Source organism: Rhinoraja longicauda, chromosome 12 (genome assembly GCF_053455715.1).
Source record: "Rhinoraja longicauda isolate Sanriku21f chromosome 12, sRhiLon1.1, whole genome shotgun sequence".
Lineage (NCBI taxonomy): Eukaryota > Metazoa > Chordata > Chondrichthyes > Rajiformes > Arhynchobatidae > Rhinoraja > Rhinoraja longicauda.
In genome coordinates, this window is record NC_135964.1 from 28,047,858 (window position 1) to 28,073,125 (window position 25,268).

The 25,268-nt window shown below is 49.1% G+C and overlaps 1 protein-coding gene across 6 annotated transcripts in view; it reads left to right on the top strand.

Moving 5' to 3' along the window:
• phldb2b (pleckstrin homology-like domain, family B, member 2b) overlaps positions 1 to 25,268 on the top strand; it is a 114,862-nt gene that overhangs the window by 17,494 nt on the left and 72,100 nt on the right. For 3 of the 6 annotated variants that reach the window (XM_078409307.1, XM_078409308.1, XM_078409309.1), the window contains exons 6-7: positions 18,263 to 18,382; positions 21,901 to 22,973. In XM_078409307.1, the coding sequence (XP_078265433.1) occupies positions 18,263 to 18,382; positions 21,901 to 22,973 (1,193 nt within the window). Of the gene's footprint in view, positions 1 to 2,761; positions 2,869 to 6,343; positions 6,477 to 18,262; positions 18,383 to 21,900; positions 22,974 to 25,268 lie in introns of those variants that run through there. The other 3 variants (XM_078409310.1, XM_078409312.1, XM_078409313.1) reach the window with 3 other exon arrangements.

The window sequence follows — 25,268 nt, forward strand, 5'->3', positions numbered from 1 at the left end:
GTGTCAGTGGGTGTGTGCGCACTGTGTCAGTGGGTGTGTGCATGCACTGTGTCAGTGGGTGTGTGCATGCACTGTGTCAGTGGGTGTGTGCGCACTGTGTCAGTGTGTGTGTGTGCGCACTGTGTCAGTGGGTGTGTGCGTACTGTGTCAGTGTGTGTGTGCGCACTGTCAGTGGGTGTGTGCGCACTGTGTCAGTGGGTGTGTGCGCACTGTGTCAGTGGGTGTGTGCATGCACTGTGTCAGTGGGTGTGTGCGCACTGTGTCAGTGTGTGTGTGTGCGCACTGTGTCAGTGGGTGTGTGCGTACTGTGTCAGTGTGTGTGCGCACTGTGTCAGTGGGTGTGTGCACTGTGTCAGTGGGTGTGTGCGCACTGTGTCAGTGGATGTATGCATGCACTGTGTCAGTGGATGTGTGCATGCACTGTGTCAGTGGGTGTGTGCGCACTGTCAGTGGTTGTGTGCATGCACTGTGTCAGCGGGTGTGTGCGCACTGTGTCAGTGGATGTGTGCGTACTGTGTCAGTGGGTGTGTGCATGCACTGTGTCAGTGGGTGTGTGCATGCACTGTCAGTGGGTGTGTGCATGCACTGTGTCAGTGGGTGTGTGCATGCACTGTGTCAGCGGGTGTGTGCGCACTGTGTCAGCGGGTGTGTGCGTACTGTGTCAGTGGGTACGTGCATGCACTGTGTCAGTGGGTGTGTGCATGCACTGTGTAGGTGGATGTGTGCATGCACTGTAGGTGGATGTGTGCATGCACTGTGTCAGTGGATGTGTGCATGCACTGTGTCAGTGGATGTGTGCGCACTGTGTCAGTGGGTGTGTGCATGTGTGTCAGTGTTGGGAGTTCCAGGTGTGTGTGTACACTGCACCTGTGTCAATGGATGTGTGTGCTGTCAGGAGCAGCTGGTGTATGTGTTGCCCCTGTGCTGACAGGTATGTGTACTGTTTCAGAGCTAAAGGGAACATCCAGTTGCAAGGGCCAGTGGCTATGGTCACTGTGTCAGAGATAGCGGTGATACATTGCATAACAATACAATAATGCCATAGCCCCACATCAGCCCTGTGGAGTTGTGCATAGGACTACTGTGCAAGATGTTGGACCAGTGAATCAGGTGAGGATGTGTTCACTGGCCATCACTGATTGCTCTGTAAATGATAGTCCTTATCGTAAAGTGTAGCTGCCTTTCCAGCAGTTTGTCCTCATCAGCCCACATGGGCAGCATGGTGGTGCAGTGGTAGAGTTGCCGCCTTACAGCACCAGAAACCTGGGTTCAATCCTAACTATGGGTGCTGTCTGTATGGAGTTTGCACGTTCTTCTTGTGACCGTGTGTGTGTTTTCTTCGGATGCTCCAGTTTCATCCCACACTCCAAAGATGCACAGGTTTGTAGGTTAAATCCCTTATGTAAATTGTCTCTACTGTGTAGCATAGAACGTGTATGGGTGATGATCAGTCAGTGTGGTCCAAAGGGCCTGTTTCCACGCTGTACCTCTAAACTAAACCTGACCCGCCCAATGGTGCTGTCAGTGATGGGTGTTGCATATGCAGTAGTTGGGACATCCTACATGTGGAAAGAGCTCTTCCACTTTGCAACAATCCATACTTAGTATAAGACAGTCTGAGTAAGAGAGGAATTGATCCCTCGGCACTGATAGCAAAAGACCATAAGACAGAAGAGCAGAATTGGGCCGGATTATATCCCTCACTAACACGAGGGACAATTTACAGAGAACAATTAACCCACCAACCTGCACCTCTTTGGGATGTGGGAGGAAAGTGGAGCACCCGGATAAAACCCACAAAGTAATTAGGAGAATGTGTAAATTCAACTCAGACAGCACCAGAGACACGGGTTCAATCCTGATCTCGGGTTCAGATCTCAGTCACAGAACTCCTACTTTGGAAGTTTAAAGGCATTTAAATTCCACTTTGGAGACAGGCTTGAGTTTGTTAGGGTTCATTATTGATTTGGCTTGGGTATTTTTCTCTCGATTTAACTTTACATCAACGTTAACAATACAATACAATACAATACGAATTTTTTCAATCTCAAAGCACAAATCAGAGTAACAGCACAGCCTTCACTCCCAGAGTGTGGGCAGATACTTGGTGTTTCATCAGGGGGAAATCAGCTACATTTGCATCGACTCAATGCGCTTACAACATTCGAAGAAACCTTCAGCAAATACTTTGTGCAGAGTCAGCAATCCTGGCACAGAATGCTTGCTGCTGATGCTTGTTTATGAACAGTATGCCAGGCTGTCTCTCCCTCTTCCTCACACTTTCCTTTCATTTCGGGTAGCGATGACATTGTTCGGATACCTGGGCTGTGAATGTATATATTAATTATACGAGCTTTGTGATCCAGGATCCAACATGTCAGCCACCACTGAAACACCAGGTCTGCAACATTAACAGACCAGTTCAGGCTTTCCTCTAATTATAACTTCAGCAGCAACTTATTCTCCCTGGCATAATCTGTACACCTTCCAGTCTGTGTTTGCCAAGGTACTGCACAATGGGTTCACCAACGGCACTGAATGCCAGGGAGTGAAAGGAGCTGTAGCAGGACAGAGCAGGTGATAGGCGATCTGTGAAATAGAAAGAAAACATAACCGCAGGTGCTGGAAATCTGAAATAAACAAGGAGAATGCTAGAAACATTCAGTGTGCTGAGCCAGCCCTCCTCCCCCACTATGTCAAACACACTTGTTTTCCAACTTCTCATGAAAGGTCATTGACCAAGAGTTTAACCCAGTTTTCCTCTCAACGGCTGATGAGTACCCTCAGCATTGCAGTCATAACGTTATACAGCACAGAAACAGGCCCTTTGGCCCAACTCATCCATGCTGACCAAGTTACCTAAACCAGGTTGGTCCCACTTACCTGTGCTTGGCCATATGCCTTGAATCTTTCCTGTACATGTATCTTTCCCAGTGTCTCTTAAACATTGTAATGTACCCACTGCTCCCACTTCCTCTGGCAGCTAGTTTCATGTACTCACTAACCTGTGAAAAAGTTGTCTCTCCTTTTAAAATTTCCCCCTCTTACCTTAAATCGATATTGTCTAGTTTTAGACTCCCTAACCCTGGGGAAAAGGCTGTGACCATCCATCTAATCTATGACCCTCATATTTTATTACCCTCAATAAGCTCACCCCTCAACCTCCTAGACTCCAGGGAAAAAAGTCCTAGCCCATCCGGCAAACAGCCCACACCCAGTTACATCCTTGTGAATCATTTATGCATCGTTTCCAGTTTAGTGATATCCTTCCTGCAGCAGGGACTTTACCGTGGCTTTTTTTTCTCTCACTGTTTGACGGTTGGCAAGGTGGAGTACAGTGACATTCCCTGGGGCCCAGACCAGGACTGCTTTACATTCTTGGACTTGCACGTTTCCAAATTTGTAAATGCCACAGGACTGGTAGATGTACTGAATCCTTAGTGGGTCAGTAACAGACCTTGGAGATATAGACAGCTGAGCATAAAGGTGGCAGATTAAATTTCATGATGAGAAATGTGAAGTGACACATTTCGGTTGGAAGAATCAGAGAAGGCTTTTTGAACAAGGTAGGGTAGATCTGAGGGTAAATATGCAGTTTGTTGAAATTTGGAAAGGTGGTTCCAAAAGTTTATGGGATCGGGCTTTATAAATAGAGACATAGAGAACAGGAACAAGGAAGCCATGACCAACCTTTATTGAACACTGAAGATAGACACAAAATGCTGGAGTAACAGTGGGACAGGCAGCATCTCTGGAGAGAAGGAATGGGTGACGTTTTGGGTCGAGACCCTTCAAACAGAAAACCAGCATCTGCAGTTCCTTCCCACACTTTATTGAACACTGCTTCAATCACAATTGTATTCGATATGATACGATAGAACTTTATTTATCCCAGGAGGAAAATTGATCTGCCAACAGTCATAAAAACCCAAAATACATGAAACTTGAAATTAAAGTGGAAAGCCTGGTGAGAGGAGTCAGTCTCAGTCTACCCCACGACAGAAGGGGGAGGAGTAGTAAAGTTTGATAGCCACAGGGAAGAAGAATCTCCTGTGGCATTCTGACCTGCATCTTGGTGAAAGCAATCTGTTGCTGTAGGTACTCCTCAGGTTGACCAGTGTGCCATGGAGGGGGTGAGCTGTATTGTCCAGGATGCTCCACAGTTTGAGGAGCATCCTCCCCTCCAAGACTATCTCCCACGAATCCACCTCCGCCCCTAGGACGGAGCCAGCCTTCCTGATGAGTTTGTTGAACTTATTGGCGTCCACGGCCTTCGCCCTGCTGCCCCAGCACACGGCAGCAAAGAAGATGGCACTGGCCACCACCGATTGCAGAACATCTGCAACATCTTACTGCAGACGTTGAAGGCATGGAGCCTTCCCAAAAACAACAGCCGGCTCTGTCCCTTCTTGTACAGGGCCTCGTTGTTCCTGGATCAGTTTACTGTCCAGGTACACTCCAAGGTATTTGTCCTCCCTGGTAAACAACACATCCATACCATTGATGGAGACAGGGGACAGGGTGTTCCTCTCCTCCTAACGTCCACCATCAACTCCTTAGTCTTGTCGGTGTTGAGCTGCAGGTGATTCAGCCCACACCTCTCAACAAAGTCGTTGACTACACCTCTGTATTCAGCATTTTTGTATTTTACAGAAGATATTAGAGTCCTACAATCGTAGAGTTGTACAGTATAGAACTAAATGGCTTTGGCCCTTTAGCCCAACTCATCCATGCAGACCAAGCTGCCTAACTGAGCTAGTCCTGTTCCTGGCCCATATCCTTCCAAACCTATCCTCTCCAAGTATCGCCGTGAGTTAAATACTATAATTGTACCCGCCTCTACAACTTCCTCTGGCAGCTCAAACCCTACACCTACCACCCTCAAACCCTCCACCTACCACCCTCAAACCCTCCACCTACCACCCTCAAACCCGACACCTACCACCCTCAAACCCGACACCTACCACCCTCAAACCCTCCACCCTCATACCTACACCTACCACCCTCAAACCCTACACCTACCACCCTCAAACCCTCCACCTACCACCCTCAAACCTGACACTTACCACCCTCAAACCCTACACCTACCACCCTCAAACCCTCCACCTACCACCCTCAAACCCTCCATCTTCCACCCTCAAACCCTACACCTACCACCCTCAAACCCTCCACCTACCACCCTCAAACCCTCCACTTACCACCCTCAAACCCGACACTTACCACCCTCAAACCCTCCACTTACCACCCTCAAACCCTCCACTTACCACCCTCATACCCTACACCTACCACCCTCAAACCCGACACCTACCACCCTCAAACCCTACACCTACCACCCTCATACCCTACACCTACCACCCTCAAACCCTACACCTACTACCCTCTGAGGATGCAGGAGTTTATTTTAGAGGTAATTTTTCACTCTTATATTTTGTCAACACTCACTTCATGCAAAGCCATATAGATGGATCAGCCACCAACCAGTCCATGTACAGCATTCCAGAAACAGAATATAAATATCACGTGGTTAACATCTAGCGTTGGTACGAATCTTTGTTGATGCAAATACAAATGACCTTTTCCATTTCAGAGAGAGCATTTTGGGGACGTTTTATTTGTGCTTTAGTTAAAATGTAGGCCTCACGCAGTAATCCAGGCCGACGGTCCATAAGTGTTGTTTTCCACAGACATCTGAGATTGGGGTGCTCGGTCAATGAAGGTCTCAAGATGGTATCTCAGGAAGAGTGGGGACGCTGTGTGTGTGGATTGGCTGCAAACACACACCAGGGCTGTCTGTGTGGAAGGGCTGAATGCCTGGCCCAGCCGGTGGCAAGTACTGATGAATCTCCCTCACCGATCTAGTGTGTGTGGCTGTCCCTGGACTCACTGTTCACCCAGGACAGAGAGTGACCAGAGACACGGAGTGTGGAGATGGTTGGAGTCAACCCCTGCAACTTCACTGTTACTTCACTTGGCCCCATACACCACTGGCAGGTTCCCTAGCGCAGTGCCCCCTCACACTGGGAGCAGGAGGAAGGTCGCAAGGCCAGCCAGCACTGAGAGGGTTGGAGGCGACCCCACTCCCCTCCCTCACACACACACACACTCTCCTCTTACCTCCCACCCCTCCCCTCTCACTTTCCCCCCTCCTCTCCTTCACCCCTTTCCCTTTTTTTCCCCTTTCCCACTTCTTCTCCCCCTCCATCTCCCTCCCCATCTCTCACTCCCTCCCTCTCTCCCCCTCCCTTCCCATCTCCCACCCCTCCCCTTCACCCCCTCCCTCTCTCCTCCCCACCAGCAGACGGCCGCCGCCCCCCACCCATACGCCGGGCTGTGCGTCTGTCTGTTCGCTGCCAGTGTGTGTGTGTGAGTGAGTGAGTGTGCGGCTCCAGTCCCGGGGTGTGGGACAGAGACAGCGGCGTTGTGTCCCGGACCGAGCCCCCCTTCCAGCCGGAGCTCCCAGACCTGTGAGTGAGTGAGTATGTGCCGCTTTCTGCCTTGTCGGGGCCCGGGTGGGGGTCGGGGTCTGTGTCTGTGTCTGGGTCTGTCGCGGGCGGTGTGCGGGGGGCTTTCCTGCCACCAAAAGTAACAGGATCCCACCACCATAAAGTCGCCCAAAACTTCCCCACAACCGGGCTCTGCTCAGCTCAACTCCGGGCGGACTGCGAGGTGCCCTCACTGTCTCCGCACTTACACCCGCACCCTCTCACAGCCCACAGCCCACAGAGCAAATCCACAGAGTATGGATGGTAATCAGTTACTCTCAGCCGCCCCACATCGGGGGGGGGGGGGGGGGGTGTGTGTGTGTGAGAGAGTGAGAGAGAGAGAGAGAGAGAGAGAGAGAGAGATTAATGGGGGTGAGAGAGTGAGGGGGGGTGAGAGAGTGAGGGGGGGTGAGAGAGTGAGGGGGGGTGGGGGTGAGAGTGAGGGGGGGGTGGGGGTGAGTGGGGGGGGTGAGAGAGTGAGGGGGTGGGGGTGATGGGGTGGTGGTGAAAGAGTGAGGGGGGGGGGGTGGCGAGGGGCATGAGAATTGATCGTAAAGAATCACTGACGATCACACACTGGAATTCTATGCTTACGAATTCCTGGACAAAAACTCATCTCCTTGCCCCTTTAAATAACAATGTCTGGCTCAGCAATTCTTTGTTTTAAGGCGAAATAAACGCCTTGTAAAATACAGCAACATTTAATTGAACCATGGTAAAAGGATCATAGAAATCTTTAAAGGGGATGTTGCTGCTAATCTGCCGATCTCTGCACTGCTCCTCAGCATAAATGGAAAAAGACTTGCATGGGAATTCAGCCCACCAAATTCAATTTTACTTTTTTGAAACACAATTAGAATAGAATCTACGCTCTAGGAAGTTTTTGCAAGTAGGATGGTTACTCCCAGTGCATAAATAACTAGAGCGTGGACAGAGTTTTAGTCTCAGAATCAGTCCTCTGCGGTGAAGTGACTGCAGATGCTGGAATCTGGAGCAAAAATAACCAAATTGCCGGGAACTCAGCGGGTCAGGCAGCATCTGTGGAGGCGGAGAGATGGTCGATGTTTGGGATGGGGATGTTCTCTGCGGCAGGTAGTGAGTGAACTAACAAGAGGGGTAAACCAGCTTGACCGCATCCACAGGAACATGGATGGGAAATGCATCTGTCCTTAGCTGCAGGCTAGGGGAGCCGAAAGCTAGAGGCATAGGTTTACAGTGAGAGGATGTAAGATTTAAAGGCGTCTGAGGGGAGAACATTTTCACACAGAGGAAATGTTCTGTTTGTGTACAGACACAGAGTGCTGGAGTAACTCAGCAGGTTACTCCAGCACTTTGTCTCTATCTCTGGTGTAAACCAGCATCTGCTGTTCTTGTTTCTGTATGTGTATGTTCCATGTACACACAGTGATGGGTACATGATACAAGCTGCCGTTGGAAGAGGTAGAGGTGGGTACAAGTATGACATTTAAAATTTGTTTTATCAGCTATACGGTAGGACAGGTTTGGAGGAATATGGAGCAGTCACATGCAAATACGACTAGCTCAAGATAGGTAACTTGGTTGGCATGGATGTGTTTGGCTTAAGGGTTTTTTCCATGTTGTACAGCTCTGTGACTCTATGATGCACCCTCATGGTGACAGAGTCCCATTTCACACTGAGGACATCGTCAATTGTATTTGTGGCACTACAGTTGTTCTTCAAACAGGTCTAGCAGCTTGGAAATGGGAATCCGTGAGGTGCTGTGAGCCATCAGCAGCAGCAGCAGAGTGGTTCACCCCCACAATCTGTCATGGTGGGCACGCAGCGTAGGTTTACTAGGTTAATTCCCGGAATGGCGGGACTGTCATATGTTGAAAGACTGGAAGCGACTAGGCTTGTACACACTGGAATTTAGAATTGAGAGGAGATCTTATCGAAACGTATGATTATTAAGGGGTTGGACACGTTAGAGGCAGGAAACATGTTCCCAATGTTGGGGGAGTCCAGAACAAGGGGCCACAGTTTAAGAATAAGGGGTAGGCCATTTAGAACTGAGATGAGGAAAAACGTTTTCAGTCAGAGAGTTATGAATCTGTGGAATTCTCTGCCTCAGAAGGCAGTGGAGGCCAATTCTCTGAATGCATTCAAGAGAGAGCTAGATAGAGCTCTTAAGGATAGCGGAGTCAGGGGGTATGGGGAGAAGGCAGGAACGGGGTACTGATTGAGAATGATCAGCCATGATCACATTGAATGGCGGTGCTGGCTCAAAGGGCTGAATGGCCTCCTCCTGCACCTATTGTCTATTGTCATCCCAAATGCAGCAGATCCCTTAATCTGCCATTGACACCAGTCCAAAGAAGCAGTTCCTTTGAAAATTGTTGCAATTTGGTGCTGCCCCTGCAGAGTTTAGAGCTCTTCATGAAAAGACAGTTCAAGGACTGAATTTGAACCAGGATTAATGGGCGTAGGTTTAAGGTGAGAGGGAAAAGATTTAATAAGAACCTGAGGGGCAACCTTTCCTCACAGAGGATGGTGGGTGTATGGAACAAGCTGCCAGAAGAAGTGGTAGAGGAGTGTACGGATGCAACATTTAAAATACATTTGGAAAGGAGCATGGATAGGCAAGGCTCAGAGGATTATGTGTCAAAACAGACAAATGGGAATAGGGAATGGTGCATCTGGGTCAACATGGATGAGTTGGGCCAAAGGGCCTGTTTCTGTGCTCTGTGACTCTATGACTTGTTTGGTAGTTAAGAGTGAAACTGTCTAGTCTGGCATTGAATGGTCTGGCATGTTTTGAATTGCAGTTCAGATCTGTACTACTGCTGAACTACTTCTAACTGAGACCTAAATTTATCTAAAATCTGTCTAGTCGGTTCCTAATCAATCTATCAGAATAACTTCTGTGGACAGCATTTGCAATTTATGTAAACTTTGGGTTGCGGACTGTTCTTGAAACCCTCGGATGACGCAGGAGTAACTATACTTAAAAAAGAACAGTTCTCCTGCTCATAGGGAGATAACCAGGGGTAATTTCTGTGGCCCGGATTTTTTGTGGTCCGGCACCAGTCAGATACAAAGGGTACCGGACGGCAGAGTTTCAACATGTACTCTTCCTGCTGTGGCAGGAAGCTGTGGTTCAAATCCCACTCTAGACACGGACAGGAAAATCCAGGTTGACACCAGTCCCAATAAATCACGAGTGTGGACTGCAGGGCAGGAGAGATGTTAAATTAAGACCTTGTCTGTTGTCCGATTTACTCTGGCAGTATTTCTATGTAGGATGGGGGACTTTCCCCATAGGTCTGGCCAATATTTATCCCTGAGGTAACATGCTAATATCTTGGAAGTGCCTCGGGATGCCAAGGGTGCCCAGGGTTCACTCTCTTGAATAATATTGAAATCCAATAGAACATTGAACAGTACAATGCAGGGACCGGCCCTACAGCCCACGTTTGTGCCGAACGTGACGCCAAGTTAAATTGATCTCATCCGTTTGTACTTCATCCATGTCCCGCTATTCCCTGCACTTCCATGTGCCTCTCCAAAAATCTGTTAAATGCCACTATCGTATCTACCTCCATCACCACCCCTGGCAATGCGTTCCAGGCCCCCACCACTCTCTGTCTAAATAACTTGCCCCGCACATCTCCATTAAAGTTTCCCCCTCTCACCTTATAGCTATGCCTTCCAGTGTTAGGCATTTCCACCCTGGAAAAAAGGTTCTGACTGTCTACCCTATTTATGCTTCTCATAATTTTATATATTTCTCTCCAGTCTCACATCAACCTTCGACATTCCAGAGAAAACAATCCAAGTTTATTCAACCTCTCCCTGTGCCTTAAACCTTCTAATCCAGGGAGCATCTTGGTAAACCTCCTCTGCACCCTCTCCAAAGCCTTGGCATCTTTCTTGAAATGGGGCAACCAGGGCTGCATGCAACACTAGATGTGGCCTAAACCAAGGACCTATAGAGGTGCATCATTACTTCCTGATTCTTATATTCAATGCCCCTAGTAATGAAGGCAAGCATATCAAACACCTTCTTAACCATCCTGTCTACTTGTGTTGTCACCTTCAGTGAGCTATGAACTTGGACTCCAAGAATCATCTGCACATCAATGCTGCTAAGGGTCTTGCCATTAACTGTACACTCTCTCCTGACATTGAACCTCCCAAAGCCCAACACCTCACACTTGCTTGGGTTAAATTCCATCTGCCATTTCTCTGCCCATATTTGCAGCTGATCTATATCTGTCTTCTATGAAAACGCCAGATCTGAATCCATATGACCAAGTCATCATGAATAGCACACATCTTAATCATCTGGAAGAGCCAACCATGAGGGACCTTACCAAAAGCCTTACTAAAATCCATGTACACAACATCCACTGTCCTAACTTCGTCAATCTCCTCCCCACCTCCTCAAAAAAATCAATCAAGTTAGTGAAACACGACCTGTCACATACAAAGTTGTTCTGGCTATCCCTAGTTAGCCCATTCTCTTCCAAATAGGGTATATTTAATCTCACCACAAAAGGCCCAAGGTTAAGTTGAGGGTTGTTTTCAGTTTTTAATGCATGGTTCTGATAAATAAGAAGTATGGAGATGAAAGATGATTTGGATGCTGGAATCCTGAGCAAAAAACACAAAGTGCTGGTGGAACTCAGTGGGCCAGGCAGCATCTGCGGAGGGAAATAGACAGTTGAAGTTTCGGGTAGATGTCTTTCTTCAGACTGATGGAGATAAAAAGTGAGAAGGGATGGGGCAAATGTCAGGTGGATTCAAGTAAGGAGGGGTTGATTGCAATATGTTCAGTTTAGTTTATTGTCATGTGTACCGAGGTACAGTGAAAAGCTTTTTGTTGCATGCTAACCAGTTAGCAGAAACACAATACATGATTACAATCGATCCATTTACATGATAAGGGTATAAGGGTATATGTGTTCCTTTCCCCTTCTCCACCACCTCCTGTTCATCACCCACCTCTATTGCCAAGGTCCCCTAATCCCTCCTCTTCCCATCTACCCTATATTTCACTCCTCGCCCTTCTTTCTTAACAAATTCCACTGTCTGCAGCCACTTGTCTTTCCATTTATTATCTCCATCATTGTAACTATCATTGCACTTTTTCCCACCCGATCCAGTGCCAACCAATCCCTTCCCACCTGATATCACTTGCCTGCTTATGCCCCATCCTTCCCCCTTGCCTCTCTCTACCAACTTTCACCCCTCTACTCCATCAGTCTGAAGAAGGATCCCGACCTGAAATGTCACTTGTCCATTCCTTCCCCAATTGATGCTTGACCTGCTGGGTTTCTCCAGTAGTTTTTTTTGGGATCAGAACCGTGTTTGGCTGACTCTTGGTTTAACTCCAGTTGTACAACATTTCATCATCCTTGTCTTGCTTGTACATTTTGTAAGACTGAGCAGCATGTTCTTGCTGTGTGTCCAGCAGAATGGATCCATTTCAGAGTCACGTTCAACATCCCTCTGTTGTTTACCCATGGTCACAGCCTGATTTTAGTGCATCTATAAATAACATAGTTGGAACCTGCTTCAAATAAAATATAGGACCTCTATCCCGTGAATATGTGTGTCTCTGAGGCTCATCAGCAGGTCTGACACTTTCTCAAAGAGTTTTCTGTAACTGTAATTTCTTCAGTTCCTTGCTGAATTCCAATTGTGCTGCAAAACAAACTGACCTTTGACCATGGTTCTGAAAGCCGATGTGAGTGTGGGGGTGGAGTGGGGCCTGGAAAGTGATGGGCTTGTCTACACACGCTGGATCCTTGCCCTGGATTAATTCTGTTCCTTAAGGCTGAGCTCTGGATGCAGAGAGGAAAGATCCCACCTTGAGGTAGCTCCAGAGTTTAAAGAATGTTGATTTGTCAGATGCACTGAATGGGAACTAGAACAATGAAATTCTTACTTTGCTGCAGCTTTCTAGGCACATTAGACACAACAATAAATGTACAATAAATTATCGATTATTCTAGATCATGATAGTAGTTTAGTTTAGATGTGTACCCACCGCGTCCGCACTGACCCGCGATCCCCACACGTTAACGCTATCCTACACGCAATCGGGACAATTTGCATAGTGCATAGAGCAACCATTTTATTGCGAATTCCGTGGTGTTTTGGGGCTGAGGTAGAGTTGTGCAGGATGGTTCGAGAACCCGATGTGATTAATCTGTTCTTGAATCTGGAGGTAATGGTTCTCAGGCCTTCTTCATTCTTCCCAATGGTAGCAGCAAGGAGGGAGTATGGCCAGGGTGGTTAACCCAAGCGTATCCATTGCAACATGCTCTGGATATGCGGCACTCTGAAGAATAGTTTGTATTTGCTGCAGGTAAACAATAAGTCACCCTGCGGTGTACTCAACGTGCACATGACAATAAACTCAATTTGACTTGGCTTTTAGCTATTTCCATGTATATATGCTGTATTTCACAATCTTGGGACTTCCCATAATACTTGGCAGTGCATGAAGTATTTTCCAAGTATAGTCACTTTGATAATTGCGTGGGAGAAACATAATATCAAGTTCACAGAAGCAGCATTCTGATAAATGATCAAGCAGAGGCATGAAGATTTGCATGTCGGATCTGTTTAAATGGGATGAAGGTGCAGGAACACTCCTGGTCCTTCTGCCTGAGTGGTCAGGTGGATGTTACCCTGTTGGGTTTAGCAACAGTGTTCAGTGCTTGGAATAACAGGCTTCAGTAAAACATTCAGCCTTTCTCTGTGTAAAATATCCAGGCACTTGTGTTGATTCCTGAGGCTCAAAGTCTCTGTGTATCATTACTTGTTGGAGGTATGAGCTATCCAAGGCTTGGAGACTGCAACATAGGGTTTGGGACCTCCGCCAAATGTGGAAGAACTAAAAGAGAAAAGGCTTCGCTTTTAGGAAGAAACTAGAACAGGGAGGACCCATTGGGCCCAAAGCTCTCCTGCATTGGTGTAGCACACTCCCCTCCCCCACTCACCCCCTCCCCACCCCTCTCACCCACTCCATCCCCCCTCAACCCCCCTTATCAACCCCTCCTCCCCTCACCCCCCCCCCCCCCCTCCACTCTTTGGGGCTCTCCGGCACTTCCCCCCTCCCCCCCACTCACCCACTCCATCCTCCCTCAACCGCCCTTATCCCCCCTTCTCCCCTCTCCCCCCCCCCCCCTCCTCACCCACTCCCACCCCCCTCAACCTGGGCACCCAGGATCTTGGAGATCCTTGAGACTGTCCCCTCATTCAGCGGCAGCGGCAGCTCAACGGCAATGGCCGTTGCTTTGAGCGGGAAGATGGGCACCCCCCACCTCATTGGTCGCCACTCCTGTCACTTTGGCAGGCCCCGCCCCCGGTGGCCATCTTGGGCACCCCCCCCCCCAATGGCCGCTACTCCCGTCACCTGGCTTACTAAGATCACAATCACGTTAGTAAGACAACCACCCGCTGACAAAGCCATGCTTACTGTCCCAAATTATCAATTTTCTTCCAAATGCGAGTAAATCCTACCCTGAAGAATCCTTTCCAGCAGCTTCCCCACTACTGATGAGAGGCTCACTAGTCCCTACAAACTAATTTCTTGCCTTTCTCAATTACCTAGAATAGATCCAGTCAAGGATGTTTATCCACCTTGATGAATTTCAAAAGCCTATCCCCACCTCCTTCTTGATCTCAAAATGTATTGATATATCACGCACTGATTTCACGATGTTCCATGCCCTTCTCCATGGTGAATACAGATGTGAAGTACTCGTTTAAAGTCATAGAGTCAAACAGCTTGGAATCAGGCCCTTCAGCCCAACTTGCCCACACCAACCAACATGTCCCATCTATACTAATCTCACCTGCCTGTTTTGGCCCATTTCCCTCTAAACCTGTCCTATCCACATACCTGTCTAATTGTTTCTTGAACGTTGTGCTAGTCCCTGCCTCAATGACCTCCTCTGGCAGTTTGTTCCAAACATCCACCACCCCATTAAATCCTTTCTCCCTCACCTTAAACCTATGTCATCTGGTTTACGATTCCCCTACTCTGGGCAAGAGACTGTGCGTTTATCCAATCTATTCCTCTCATGATTTTGTACACCACTATAAGATCACCACTCATCCTCCTGTGCTCCAATGAATAGAGTCCCAGCCTGTTTAGTATATCTCCAATTCAACATTTCCAAAAATTCAACCTTTTTCAAAAGTCTTGAATCTCCAATTTAAGACTTTTGAGAGGTATAATGATATGCAGGGAATGGTGGAATATGGACTCTGAGCAGGTAGATAAGAGATGGTCTTGGCATCTTGTTCAGTACGGACATCATAGGCTGAAGGGCCTATTCTGTGCTGTACTGTTCAATGTTCCTTGTAACCAGTGCAGGAATAAGTTCACACAGTATGATTTGCAAGGCTAGCAAACCTATAGATTGCCTCAGCTGGAACATAAGATTCAGTCATCGAGTACAGTCCAGCAGTAACTGATGTTCGAATGCAACAGTGCTCTTTGGGAGGCAGGGGCTTCATGACAGTGCAGTGCTGTCCAGAGGACCATTGATCCAGAGGCCTGAGCCTCAATCCCGTCAAAGCAATTTGGATTTAAATTGGTCCGATGGAATGCAACTGGTGGAAAAAATAGTTACTAGTAATAGTGCCCATAAAACCACAGCATAAACATCTTCCTCGCTCGTCCTCCAGTGAAGCAAAGCTGCAATCCTTCACTAGTGTGTGTGTGACTCCAGACTCACGAATGTGGCTGACTGTGCAGAGGGTGAATTGGGGAATGGCAGAAATGCAGATTTTTCCAGCAGTCTGCTCTTTCATGAGCTTCACGAGGGGACAGAGCAAATTCTCCAGCAACTTGCAACGTTGGCGAAGTCCAGAACAAGGGGTCACAGTTTAAGGATAAGGGGGAAGTCTTTTAGGACCGAGATGAGAAAGTTTTTTTTCACACAGAGAGTGGTGAATCTGTGGAATTCTCTGCCACAGAAGGTAGTTGAGGCCAGTTTATTGGCTATATTTAAGAGGGAGTTAGACGTGGCCCTTGTGGCTAAAGGAGTCAGGGGGTATGGAGAGAAGGCAGGTACGGGATACTGAGTTGGATGATCAGCCATGATCATATTGAATGGCGGTGCAGGCTCGAAGGGCCGAATGGCCTACTCCTGCACCTATTTTCTATGTTTCTATGTTTCTATGAGTCAGATGCCTCTCTCAATGCACAAGCTGCTGGGTTGCTTACACAATAATGATGCGTACCATTATTTGGCAGCAGTGCCTCTGAGAGCCGTGACAGAGGCAGGGAATTGTTCCAGGTCTGAGGCGAGCGTCATGTTTTCCTCCGTCTCTGACCAAATATGGTTGTGGCTGGTCTTCCTCCATGCTCCCCATGTCCTGCCCTTTTCTTTGCTTCCAAGGCCCGTTTGAGAAACGTGGGCAAGTAGGTATCTGAGGAATTATCCCGGATTTTGTTTTTGCCCTGCTGTTTCACAAATTTCAGAAGCCGGTGGTTTTAACTCGAGAAAGGAAATTGAAGTTTAAAGGCAGCTCTGGCAAACAGAACAGAAGTAAACATCTGGTGTGTCTGGAGAAGATGGAATGTTTTCCAGATGTCTGGGACAGGATGGATAAATTATAAACTTTTCCCGCAAGGGTTCAGTAGGCGAGGCTCAATGCAGCAACATTTTTCACTGGCACAGTTGTTTCAGGAGAGTTGATAAATGGGTTCCCATAATCAGGGCTGTATGATATTTACCAGGCAGGCCTCTGCCTGCAAGGAATTAAAATTTTAAAAATCAAAGAGCTGCAGATCCTGGGAACCCAGATTGAAAACAGACGATGCTCAAAACATTCAGCAGGTCAGACAGTGTCTGCGGAGAGAGAAACATGTAACGTTTCAGATCAGAGACTACATTAGTGCAAACTTTACATAAAGGGAAACAGTTAATAAAATGTGGCACCACAAGCCTTTCTGGGCGATGCTGGTCCTGATTCCCTCACACACCTGCTCGGTCTTCTGAGTGTTTCCAAAATTTTCCACTTTATTTCTTTCACTAGGCAGTGGCATCCTCCAATTCCCCACCTCGTTCACCAAACCATGTTTTTCAATTTACTGGTGCTTATTCCCAGAAAATCATGGTACAGTTGGAGCCTGCCGACCAGATTTCCCAGGGTGCTGGAGGATGCCATGCCCATGTGACCTTTGCTGTGTGTTGGTTTGTAAAGCAAGGAGTTGTATTGTTGATGAGACCAATGGGGAGATGTTGGGGAAGGTGTGGTCAGTGTGTGAGTGAGGCCCAGGGTCCGGACATTTAGAAGCCAGTTTGTCAGCGGCCTTGTCCGGGCCACTCCCTTGTACCCCTTCACTCTCTTGTACTCATGTCACTCCCACTTTTTTGTTCCTCTGTTACTCTCTGCACCCCGTATCTCCCTCGTTCCCCTGTCATTGCATCATTCCCAATCACTCCTTTGTTCACCCGTCACTCCCTTGCTCCCCATTACTCCTCCGTTCCTTTACTCCATCATTTCCCTGTCATTCCCACGTTCCCGGTCACCACTCATTCTGGTGTACATGGCCAGCCTCAGGTGATTGCACTCTCCTTGGTTGCCTCTCTCACAGGTGTGGGTCCAGATTTGCCGCTGCCCACACATGGTGAATTGCTTTTGTCTATTTATCTTTTGGGGGAATGTGGTGTGAGTTAATTTACTGCCCTTCTTTAATTGCCCATGAGAAGGCGTGCGGAACAGCACTGGACCCACTGAGGGCCACTCTGCCATCTCAGAGTGGAGTGAAGAGACAACCACACTGGTGAAGGTGGAGTCACACACAGGCCAGCTGAAGAGTGGACATCCCTCCCCGGGGCCGTTTTTACAGCATTATGGGCCCCCGGGCAAAGCAGTGTACTGGGGCCCCTACCGTTACTCTCTATCCCTACCAGCCCCCCCCCTGTCGTGCCGGCGAAAAGCACTTACCGAAAAGCACTTAGCGATGGACTTAGGGTGCTACATTGTTGCGAAAAGCACTTACAGATCGCTGTGGGAAGCACTTAGTGACCGAAAATGTTGCGAAAAAAGCACTTATTGAACCTACATTTTTAAAGTAGTATTTATTTATTGCAAGTCACTTAACATACACAGATCAGCATGGGGCCCCTATGCTTGTGGGCCCCCGGGCAAGTGCCCATCAGGCCCATGCGTTAAGGCGGCCCTGTCCCTCCCCCCTGAACCCGACTGAGTTTTTATTCGCAGTTTCACGGTCACCATTGCAAATACTTGAAACAATATATAATTTCTATTTATTTAATTAATTGAATTCACATTTCACAGTATGGATGGTAGGACCTGAAGTTGTATCTCTGGATCACTAGTTCAGTAACTTACTGACTGCACCACTGTGACTCTGCCCCTGCTCCCGCTGGAATTCAGTGAGACATTCCCTGCTCACAGCTCCCCTCTGCTCCATGTGCAGATTCCCTTTATTCCCTTTATCGTATTTCTGTACACTGTTGATTGCTCGATTGTAACCATGTATTGTCTTTCCGCTGGCTGGTTAGCAGGCAACAAAAGCTTTCTATTGTACCTCGGTACACGTGACAATAAAGTAAACTAATGTAAGAGTGAGCCGCGGGCTGTGCTGGCGGGATCGCATTCCCGTCCCCTCGACACTTCCACGCATGGCCAGAGGGGGCAGCCACGTGTAATTATTTTCTGGCTTTGATTGGTGTGGATTAATCGCTGGATTTATCTGGGACCGATCAGGTGTCTGGCCCCTGCAGTGGCCACTGATCAGTTTTATTGCCTTGACTTACTGCAGGTTGCATTCTGTGCCTGGGCCAGTCGAACTACTTTCGCTTCAACCATCCCGTGGAAGCCAAGCGGATCAAGGACATGAAGCCTGACAGTGAGGCGGTCTCCGCGCCTGGTTATGTCCCAGGTAAGTGAGAACTCGGGGCTGTGGGGTGAGCCAGAGGAGCATTAGCCTGTCGGCCATAACAGTGTCAGGGTCAGTGTGGTCCTGCTGTGGGAGGTCCAGCCTGGTCTGGTTTCCCTTTCCTCCTCCTGCTTCCCAGGTGTATTCCAGAGGCCGGCACTCAAGGCGATATCCTGATCAAGAGCAGACTTCACCTCCTCATCATTCAGCATGTTCAGAGCCTCGCTCACTGGAACCCATCCTCTCCTCCCTGGGCTGAGAGCTTCCCCTGCCTGGAGCAAGTCAGACATCTTGTCTAATGTTTGGAACCAGCTCAGTATTCACTCAGTGCTGACAAACAGAAATGTAGGAAGGCCCAACGATGGGGGAAGGTGCTCAACAAATGTAATTAGTGGAGAACAATGAACTTTGTTGATTGAGTACTGCACATAGCCTGAAAGGTCAGAGTTCAAGTTCTGTTTCTTTGGTCAGGACAGTGGTACAGCTGTAGAACTGCTGCTTCACTGCTCCAGAGACACCGGCTCAATCCCCATTGCATGTGTTACCTCTGGGCACTCAGGTTTCTACCCATGTCCCAAAGACATGCAGATCGGTAGGTTACTTGGCCGCTGAAAATTGGTGAGTAGGTGAGGGATAGTGGCGTTGATAGGATTCGTGTGGAAGGGTGACATTTGTTCCCCTTATAGCAGAGGCAGAGGGAGTTTGTCCCAAAGAGTTAATGCCAACTTTTGATCAATCGAATAACTTATTTCTCTCCAACCTATTAAGATACCTATTGATGCTTCTCTCATCACCCACCAAGTTACGTTTAAGTTAGGGTTAATAGAACCCCTGCTACAGACTAACCGGTGACTGGTTAATGATTAGTGGGTGACCCTGTACAATGACTGAGCCGGTCGCTGGTTAATGACTAATGGATAGAATAATTGAGTCAAAGAGCTTGGAATCAAACCTTACAGCCCAACTCATCCAGGCTGACCAAGGTGTTCCGTCCAAGCGAGTCCCATTTGTCCATGCCTGGATTAGTTATCCCTCTGATCCTTTTCTATCCATATATCTGCCCAAATGTTTTTTAAATGTTATCGTACCTGCCTCAACTATTTCATCCTGCAGCTCATTTTATATACCTACCGCCCCTGTGTGAAAAGTTCACTCCTCTGGTTACTATTAAATCTTTTCCTTCTCACCTTAAACCTCTGCCCTCTAGCTCTTAATTCCATACCTTGGAAAAAATACTGTGCATTCACCATAATTAATGCCCTCATGATTTTATACACCTCTTTAAGATCACTGCTCAACCTCCAGCACTCCAAGGATAAAGCCCTAGTCTCCTGCCAGTTCAAGCCCTCAAGGCCTGGCAATAGCCTTGTAAACCCTCTCTACACTCATTCCGATTTAATGACCAAAACTGAACACAATACTCCAAGTCATGTGCAACTGTAATATAATATCCCAACTCAGTTCTATGACTGATGAAGGCCAACATGTCAAACGCCATCTCTGCCCTATTTACTTATGATGCCACATTCAGGTTACTATGTACTTGTACTCATAGATCTCTCTGCTTGATCACATTCCCCAGGGTCCTTCTGTTCACTGTGAAGGTCCATTTCAAAATGCAACATCTGACACTTGTCTGAATTAAACTCCAATTGCTATTTCTTGGATCATTTGCCCAGCTGATCAAGACCCTACTGTAATTCTTGATAATAATTTTCATTGTCTACAATACTACCTATTTTAGTGTAATCAACGGTTACCAATCCTACCCTGTACATTTTCATCCAATTTATAGACGACAAACAGCAATAGACCCAGCACCATCCCCTGAGGCATTCCACTAGTCTGGTCTCCAGTCCGAAAATCAACCCTCCACGACCAGCTTCTGCTTCCTACAATGAAGCCAATTATTGACTCGGCTAGGTCCCCCTGGACTCCATACAATCTAACCTTCCAGAGCAGCCCCCATGCAGACCCTTATCAAAGGCTGCGGTGCCTGTAGATCATATCTACTGGACCCATCAGTCGTCTTCATAACCTCATAAAAAAAACACAATAAAATTCGTGAGACACGATCTCCCACGGACATAACCGCGCTGACTATTCCTAATCAAACTGTCTTTCCAACTGCATGTATTTCTTATCTCTCAGAATCCTCTCCAGTTTTTTTTGCAGCCCTTCCTAAATAGAAGTTCAACGTTAGCTATGCTCCAGTCTTCGAGCACCTCGCCCATGTTTATGATTCATTTATCTAAACCAGTGTTCCTGCAATTTTTCTCCAGCTTACCACTGTATCTGAGGACGTACCTAATCAGGCCAAGGAGATTTACCTACCTTCACATGTTTTAGGGCATGCAGCACCTCCTCGACTGTTTTACTTTCCCAAGTTCCCTAGTCTTTATGTCCTATTCTCCTGCGGCTCCACACAGATATGACCACTTTGGTTTCTGAGGGGTATAAGAAAATAACTGCAGATGCTGGTACAAATCGATTTATTCACAAAATGCTGGAGTAACTCAGCAGGTCAGGCAGCATCTCGGGAGAGAAGGAATGGGTGACGTTTCGGGTCGGGTCTGAGGAAAGGTCTCAACCCGAAACGTCACCCATTCCTTTTCTCCCGAGATGCTGCCTGATCTGCTGAGTTACTCCAGCATTTTGTGAATAAATTGGCTTCTGAGGGGTCCCATTCTCCCTTTAGTTACCCTTTCTCTCTCTATATATTATTACAAAATCGCTTGGAACTTTAATTTTGAACATTAACGTGTGAATCAGCCCTGTCCTTATACATTTCTTAAAGCTCAGGGAACAGTGCAGCACACAAACAGGTCCTACCGCCCATTATGTCTTTGCTGAACATGACGGCAAGATCAATTGTTATCTGCCTGCACATAATCCACATCCCTTCATTCCCTGCAAATCCACATGTCCTTGAAATGCCACTGTTGTATCTGCCTTAACCATCACCGGTGGTTAGTTGCCCTGAGTTGGTAGATCCCTCGGTGGTTAGCTCCCCTGAGTTGGTAGATTCCTCAGTGGGTAGATTCCTCAGTGGGTAGTTCCCTTGGTGGATAGATTCCTCAGTGGGTAGATTCATCAGTGGGTAGATTCCTCAGTGGGTAGATTCATCAGTGGGTAGATTCCTCAGTGGGTAGATTCCTCAGTGGGTAGATTCCTCAGTGAGTAGATTCCTCAGTGGGTAGTTCCCTTGGTGGGTAGATTCCTCAGTGGGTAGTTCCCTTGGTGGGTAGATTCCTCAGTGGGTAGATTCCTCGGGGGATAGTTCCCTCAGTGGGTAAATTCCTCGGTGGGTAGATTCCTCAGTGGGTAGTTCCCTCAGTGGGTAGTTCCCTCAGGGGGTAGATTCCTCAGTGGGTAGTTCCCTCAGTGGGATCGCCTCCCTTTGGCAGAGGGTGGTGTGTGATATGTTTCTTAGCCGCACGGTGGACCTCCCTGCTCCGTGTTGAGGACAGGCAACGTAGGGCAGTTCAGAACCGCTCCTGACTCCTTGTCATTCCTGGCAGGTCATCCCCACCAGGAACACCTCCCGCCTCTGGGACCGGGAGTAAGCCGTGGACACCCGGATCATGACGTCTTCCCCGCTGTAGCCTGGAGCACGAAAACTGCCCGGCGTGGGTTCCGCGGTGTGGAGGGGGCGACCCTGCCCTCCGGTAGTCCCTCTCCCCCGTTCAACCTCCCCCACTCGCCCCAGGCCGGCGGCCCCCAGCGACCCCTCCTCACTGGCTCACCCGGCCTGCTGACCCCCCCTAGCAGCCCCCCCTCGCCCTCCCCCTCCTCCACTGACGGTCGCTGGGGGAGGTGGCCGGAGCAATGGGCCGGACAGAGGAGAGAGGCACTGACCTACGGGAGCCCCTTCATGGAGGCTCCTCCCCGGCCTGGCACCTGGGAGGACGGCCTGTCGTCGGGGAGAGGCTGCCTGGGTCCTCGGGCCATGGGCGGCCGTGGGCGGGAGTCAGCCAGCATGCCCTCCAGCCCCAGGATGGCCCGCAGGATACACCCCCTGCCCAGCCCCACCGAGTACTGGTACCCAGGGCAGGACAGGGCCGCCCACAACGGGGCCCTCGGAGTAGGGCCCACAGCCAGGCCCTCCTCCGGGCACAGCCTCCGACAGGCAGCGCTCCACAGCCGCTCCATGCCCCGGCTAGCCGAGGCCCAGCTGATGCCTTTCACAGGAAACTCGGAGATGCCCGGCATCCCGAGTCCCAGATACTTCCCACTGCCCGTGAAGGAATTTCACTGCCCCCGGCCCAGCCCAGCACTCCGGGCTCATCTGGGCCCGGAGCCCGAGGGTCCCGGCGAGTTCCCGGGCTTCAGGAGCCCCTGGCAAGCGGCCCCTGCCTCACATGGGAGGGAGGGCCGGAGCGCCGTTCACAATGGCCTGGGGGTGGAGCAACCAGCCTGGAGCCGGAGTGTCTCCAGCAGTCCACTGCACTTCCAAGGCCGTCCCTCCACATCGCCCGGCTTCCGAGCCCGCACCAACAGTGTCAGCTCACTGGGCGGCAACGAGGAGGAGCTGGTGGATTACCACCAGCGGCAGAAGGACGAGAGGCTGCGGGAGCAGGAGATGGAGCGGCTGGTGAGTACAAGGACTGTCTGCAGCTTGGTGATCTGCTGACTGACCCACCCGCCTGTGGGCAGCTGGCGCTTCTGCCTCCCTTCTCCAGCGACCCTGGTTCGATCCCAACCTCGGCCCTATTTGGGTGGAGTTTGCATGTTCTCTGTGGCCATCTGGGCTTCCCCCGGGCGCTGGGGTTTACACACATTCCCACCATCTGCGGATCGGTAGGTTAATTGGCTGCTGTAAATTGCCTCCAGATTGTTGGTGACGGGGTGTTGATGAGATGAGAATGTGAAAGAGAATGGGGTTTTGGGGAATAACACTGCTGGAAAATAAAGATTCATAATGTAGGCCAGTTGGCCAGACAGCATCTGTGGAGAGAGAGAGGGTGAATGTTTTGGGTCGTGGCCCTCTGGTGCAACTGGGAAAGTTCAGTAGGAGAGAGTTGGGAGGGACAGGGAGATCTGTGATAGCCACTGATGGGAATGCTCTGGAGGAGCCTCCACCTGCTTGGACTGGGCAGATTTATTTGGGCCAAGGGAGCTCACCCCCAAGTAAATAACTTAATGTTAAACATGGCTCCATTTCAAAGAAGCAAGAAAGATCGTTAATCTTCCAGCTGAAGTTCTGGATGTCTAGTGACCCAGTGTTCTCGTGCCCTGTGACCCCCTGCCCCTGGATGTCCGGTGACCCTGTGTCCCAGGACCATGCGCTCAGTGAACCCCACACCCTGGATGTCCTGCGACCCTGTGACCCCATGCCCTGGATGTCCGGTGACCCTGTGTCCCAGGACCATGTGCTCAGTGAACCCCACACCCTGGATGTCTTGCGACCCCATGCCCTGGTTGTCAGGTAACCCCACACTCTGTGACCCTGTGCTCAGTGACCCACTGCCCTGTGTCCCTGCTCCTCTGGATGACCAGAGACTCTGCACCCTGTGACCCCATGCTGAGTGACCTCATGCCCTTGGATGTACTGTGACCCTACACCTGATTATTGTTGTAAAATACACACCATGCCCAATGAAGATGTCCCTTTCCATTTGTAGGAGATCATAAGAGGCATCGGGAGTTTCTGCTGGACTCCAACCCCCAGGGAGTTCAGGAATGTGCGTGTGGGAGCACAGGGAGGAAGAGGGAGCTTGGGGAGAGAGGGAAATCCAGGAGAGTGAGGGAGCTGGGAGCTGAGAGTGAGGGAGTGCACGAATGCATGTGAGGGAGATCATGTAGAGTGTATGGAGTTAGTATTTACATCTTTTCCACCTTTCATATATCTGGCAAAATAAAATTTGAAACACTGTTCAATGCAAATGCTCTGATGTGTGTTCTTTCTCTCTTTCTCTCTCCCTCCTTTCACTACCCATCTCTCTCTCTCTCTCTCTCTCTCTCTCTCTCTCTCTCTCTCTCTCTCTCTCTCTCTCTCTCTCTCTCTCTCTCTCTCTCTCTCTCTCTCTCTCTCTCTCTCTCTCTCTCTCTCTCTCTCTCTCTCTCTGTTCCCCCTATTTCTTTCCCTGTCTTTCTCCCTCTTTCAATCCCTCTTCCTCTCCCTTTCCCTCTCCATCCCTCTTTTTCCCTCTTCCTCCTCCTCACCCCCACCCCCCGTTCAATCCCTCTCACTTTCCCCCTCCATTGCCCTCTCCCACACCTTCCATTTCCTCTTCTTCTCTCTGTGTTTCTCTTTCGATGTCTCTGCTCTGTCTCTTCACTTCCACCCCTCTGTCCTCTCTCTTGATCTACCCCTCTCCCCACTCTCTCTCTCATTATCCCATTCCCACTCTCTCTCTCTCACCCTCTTGTACGATCACTCCCTCTCTGTCTCTCCTTCTCCCTTCCTGCCTTCCGCTCTTTCTTCCCTCCCTCTTGCCTCTCTCTACCCCTTCCTCCCCTCTCCCTCAATCCCTCTCCCTTCCTCTCCCTTCTCTCTCCATTGCCCCCTCGCTCTCTCCCTCCCATTCCATCTTTCCTCTCACTTCCCTCTCTCCAACTCCCTCTTACTCCACCTCCATCTCCCTCTCTCTATTTCTCTGCCCTAGGTTACCTCAGCCTATTCCATTGCTCAGCTGCTTTCTCCACCTCTCTCTGTGCTCTCAGCTCTGCTGTGGATTCTGGCTCAGGAGAGAATTTGGAAGGATGTGTGTCTGGGAACACAGATTGCTGCTTCGGGCTTACTGCTGGGAATATCATTACCATCTACGTATGGACTGAATGAAGAGAACTAATGCGGATACAATAGCATTTAAGAGGCTTTTGGATTGGCATCGATATGCAGGGAATGGAGGGATATGGATCACATACAGGCAAAGGAGATTAACTT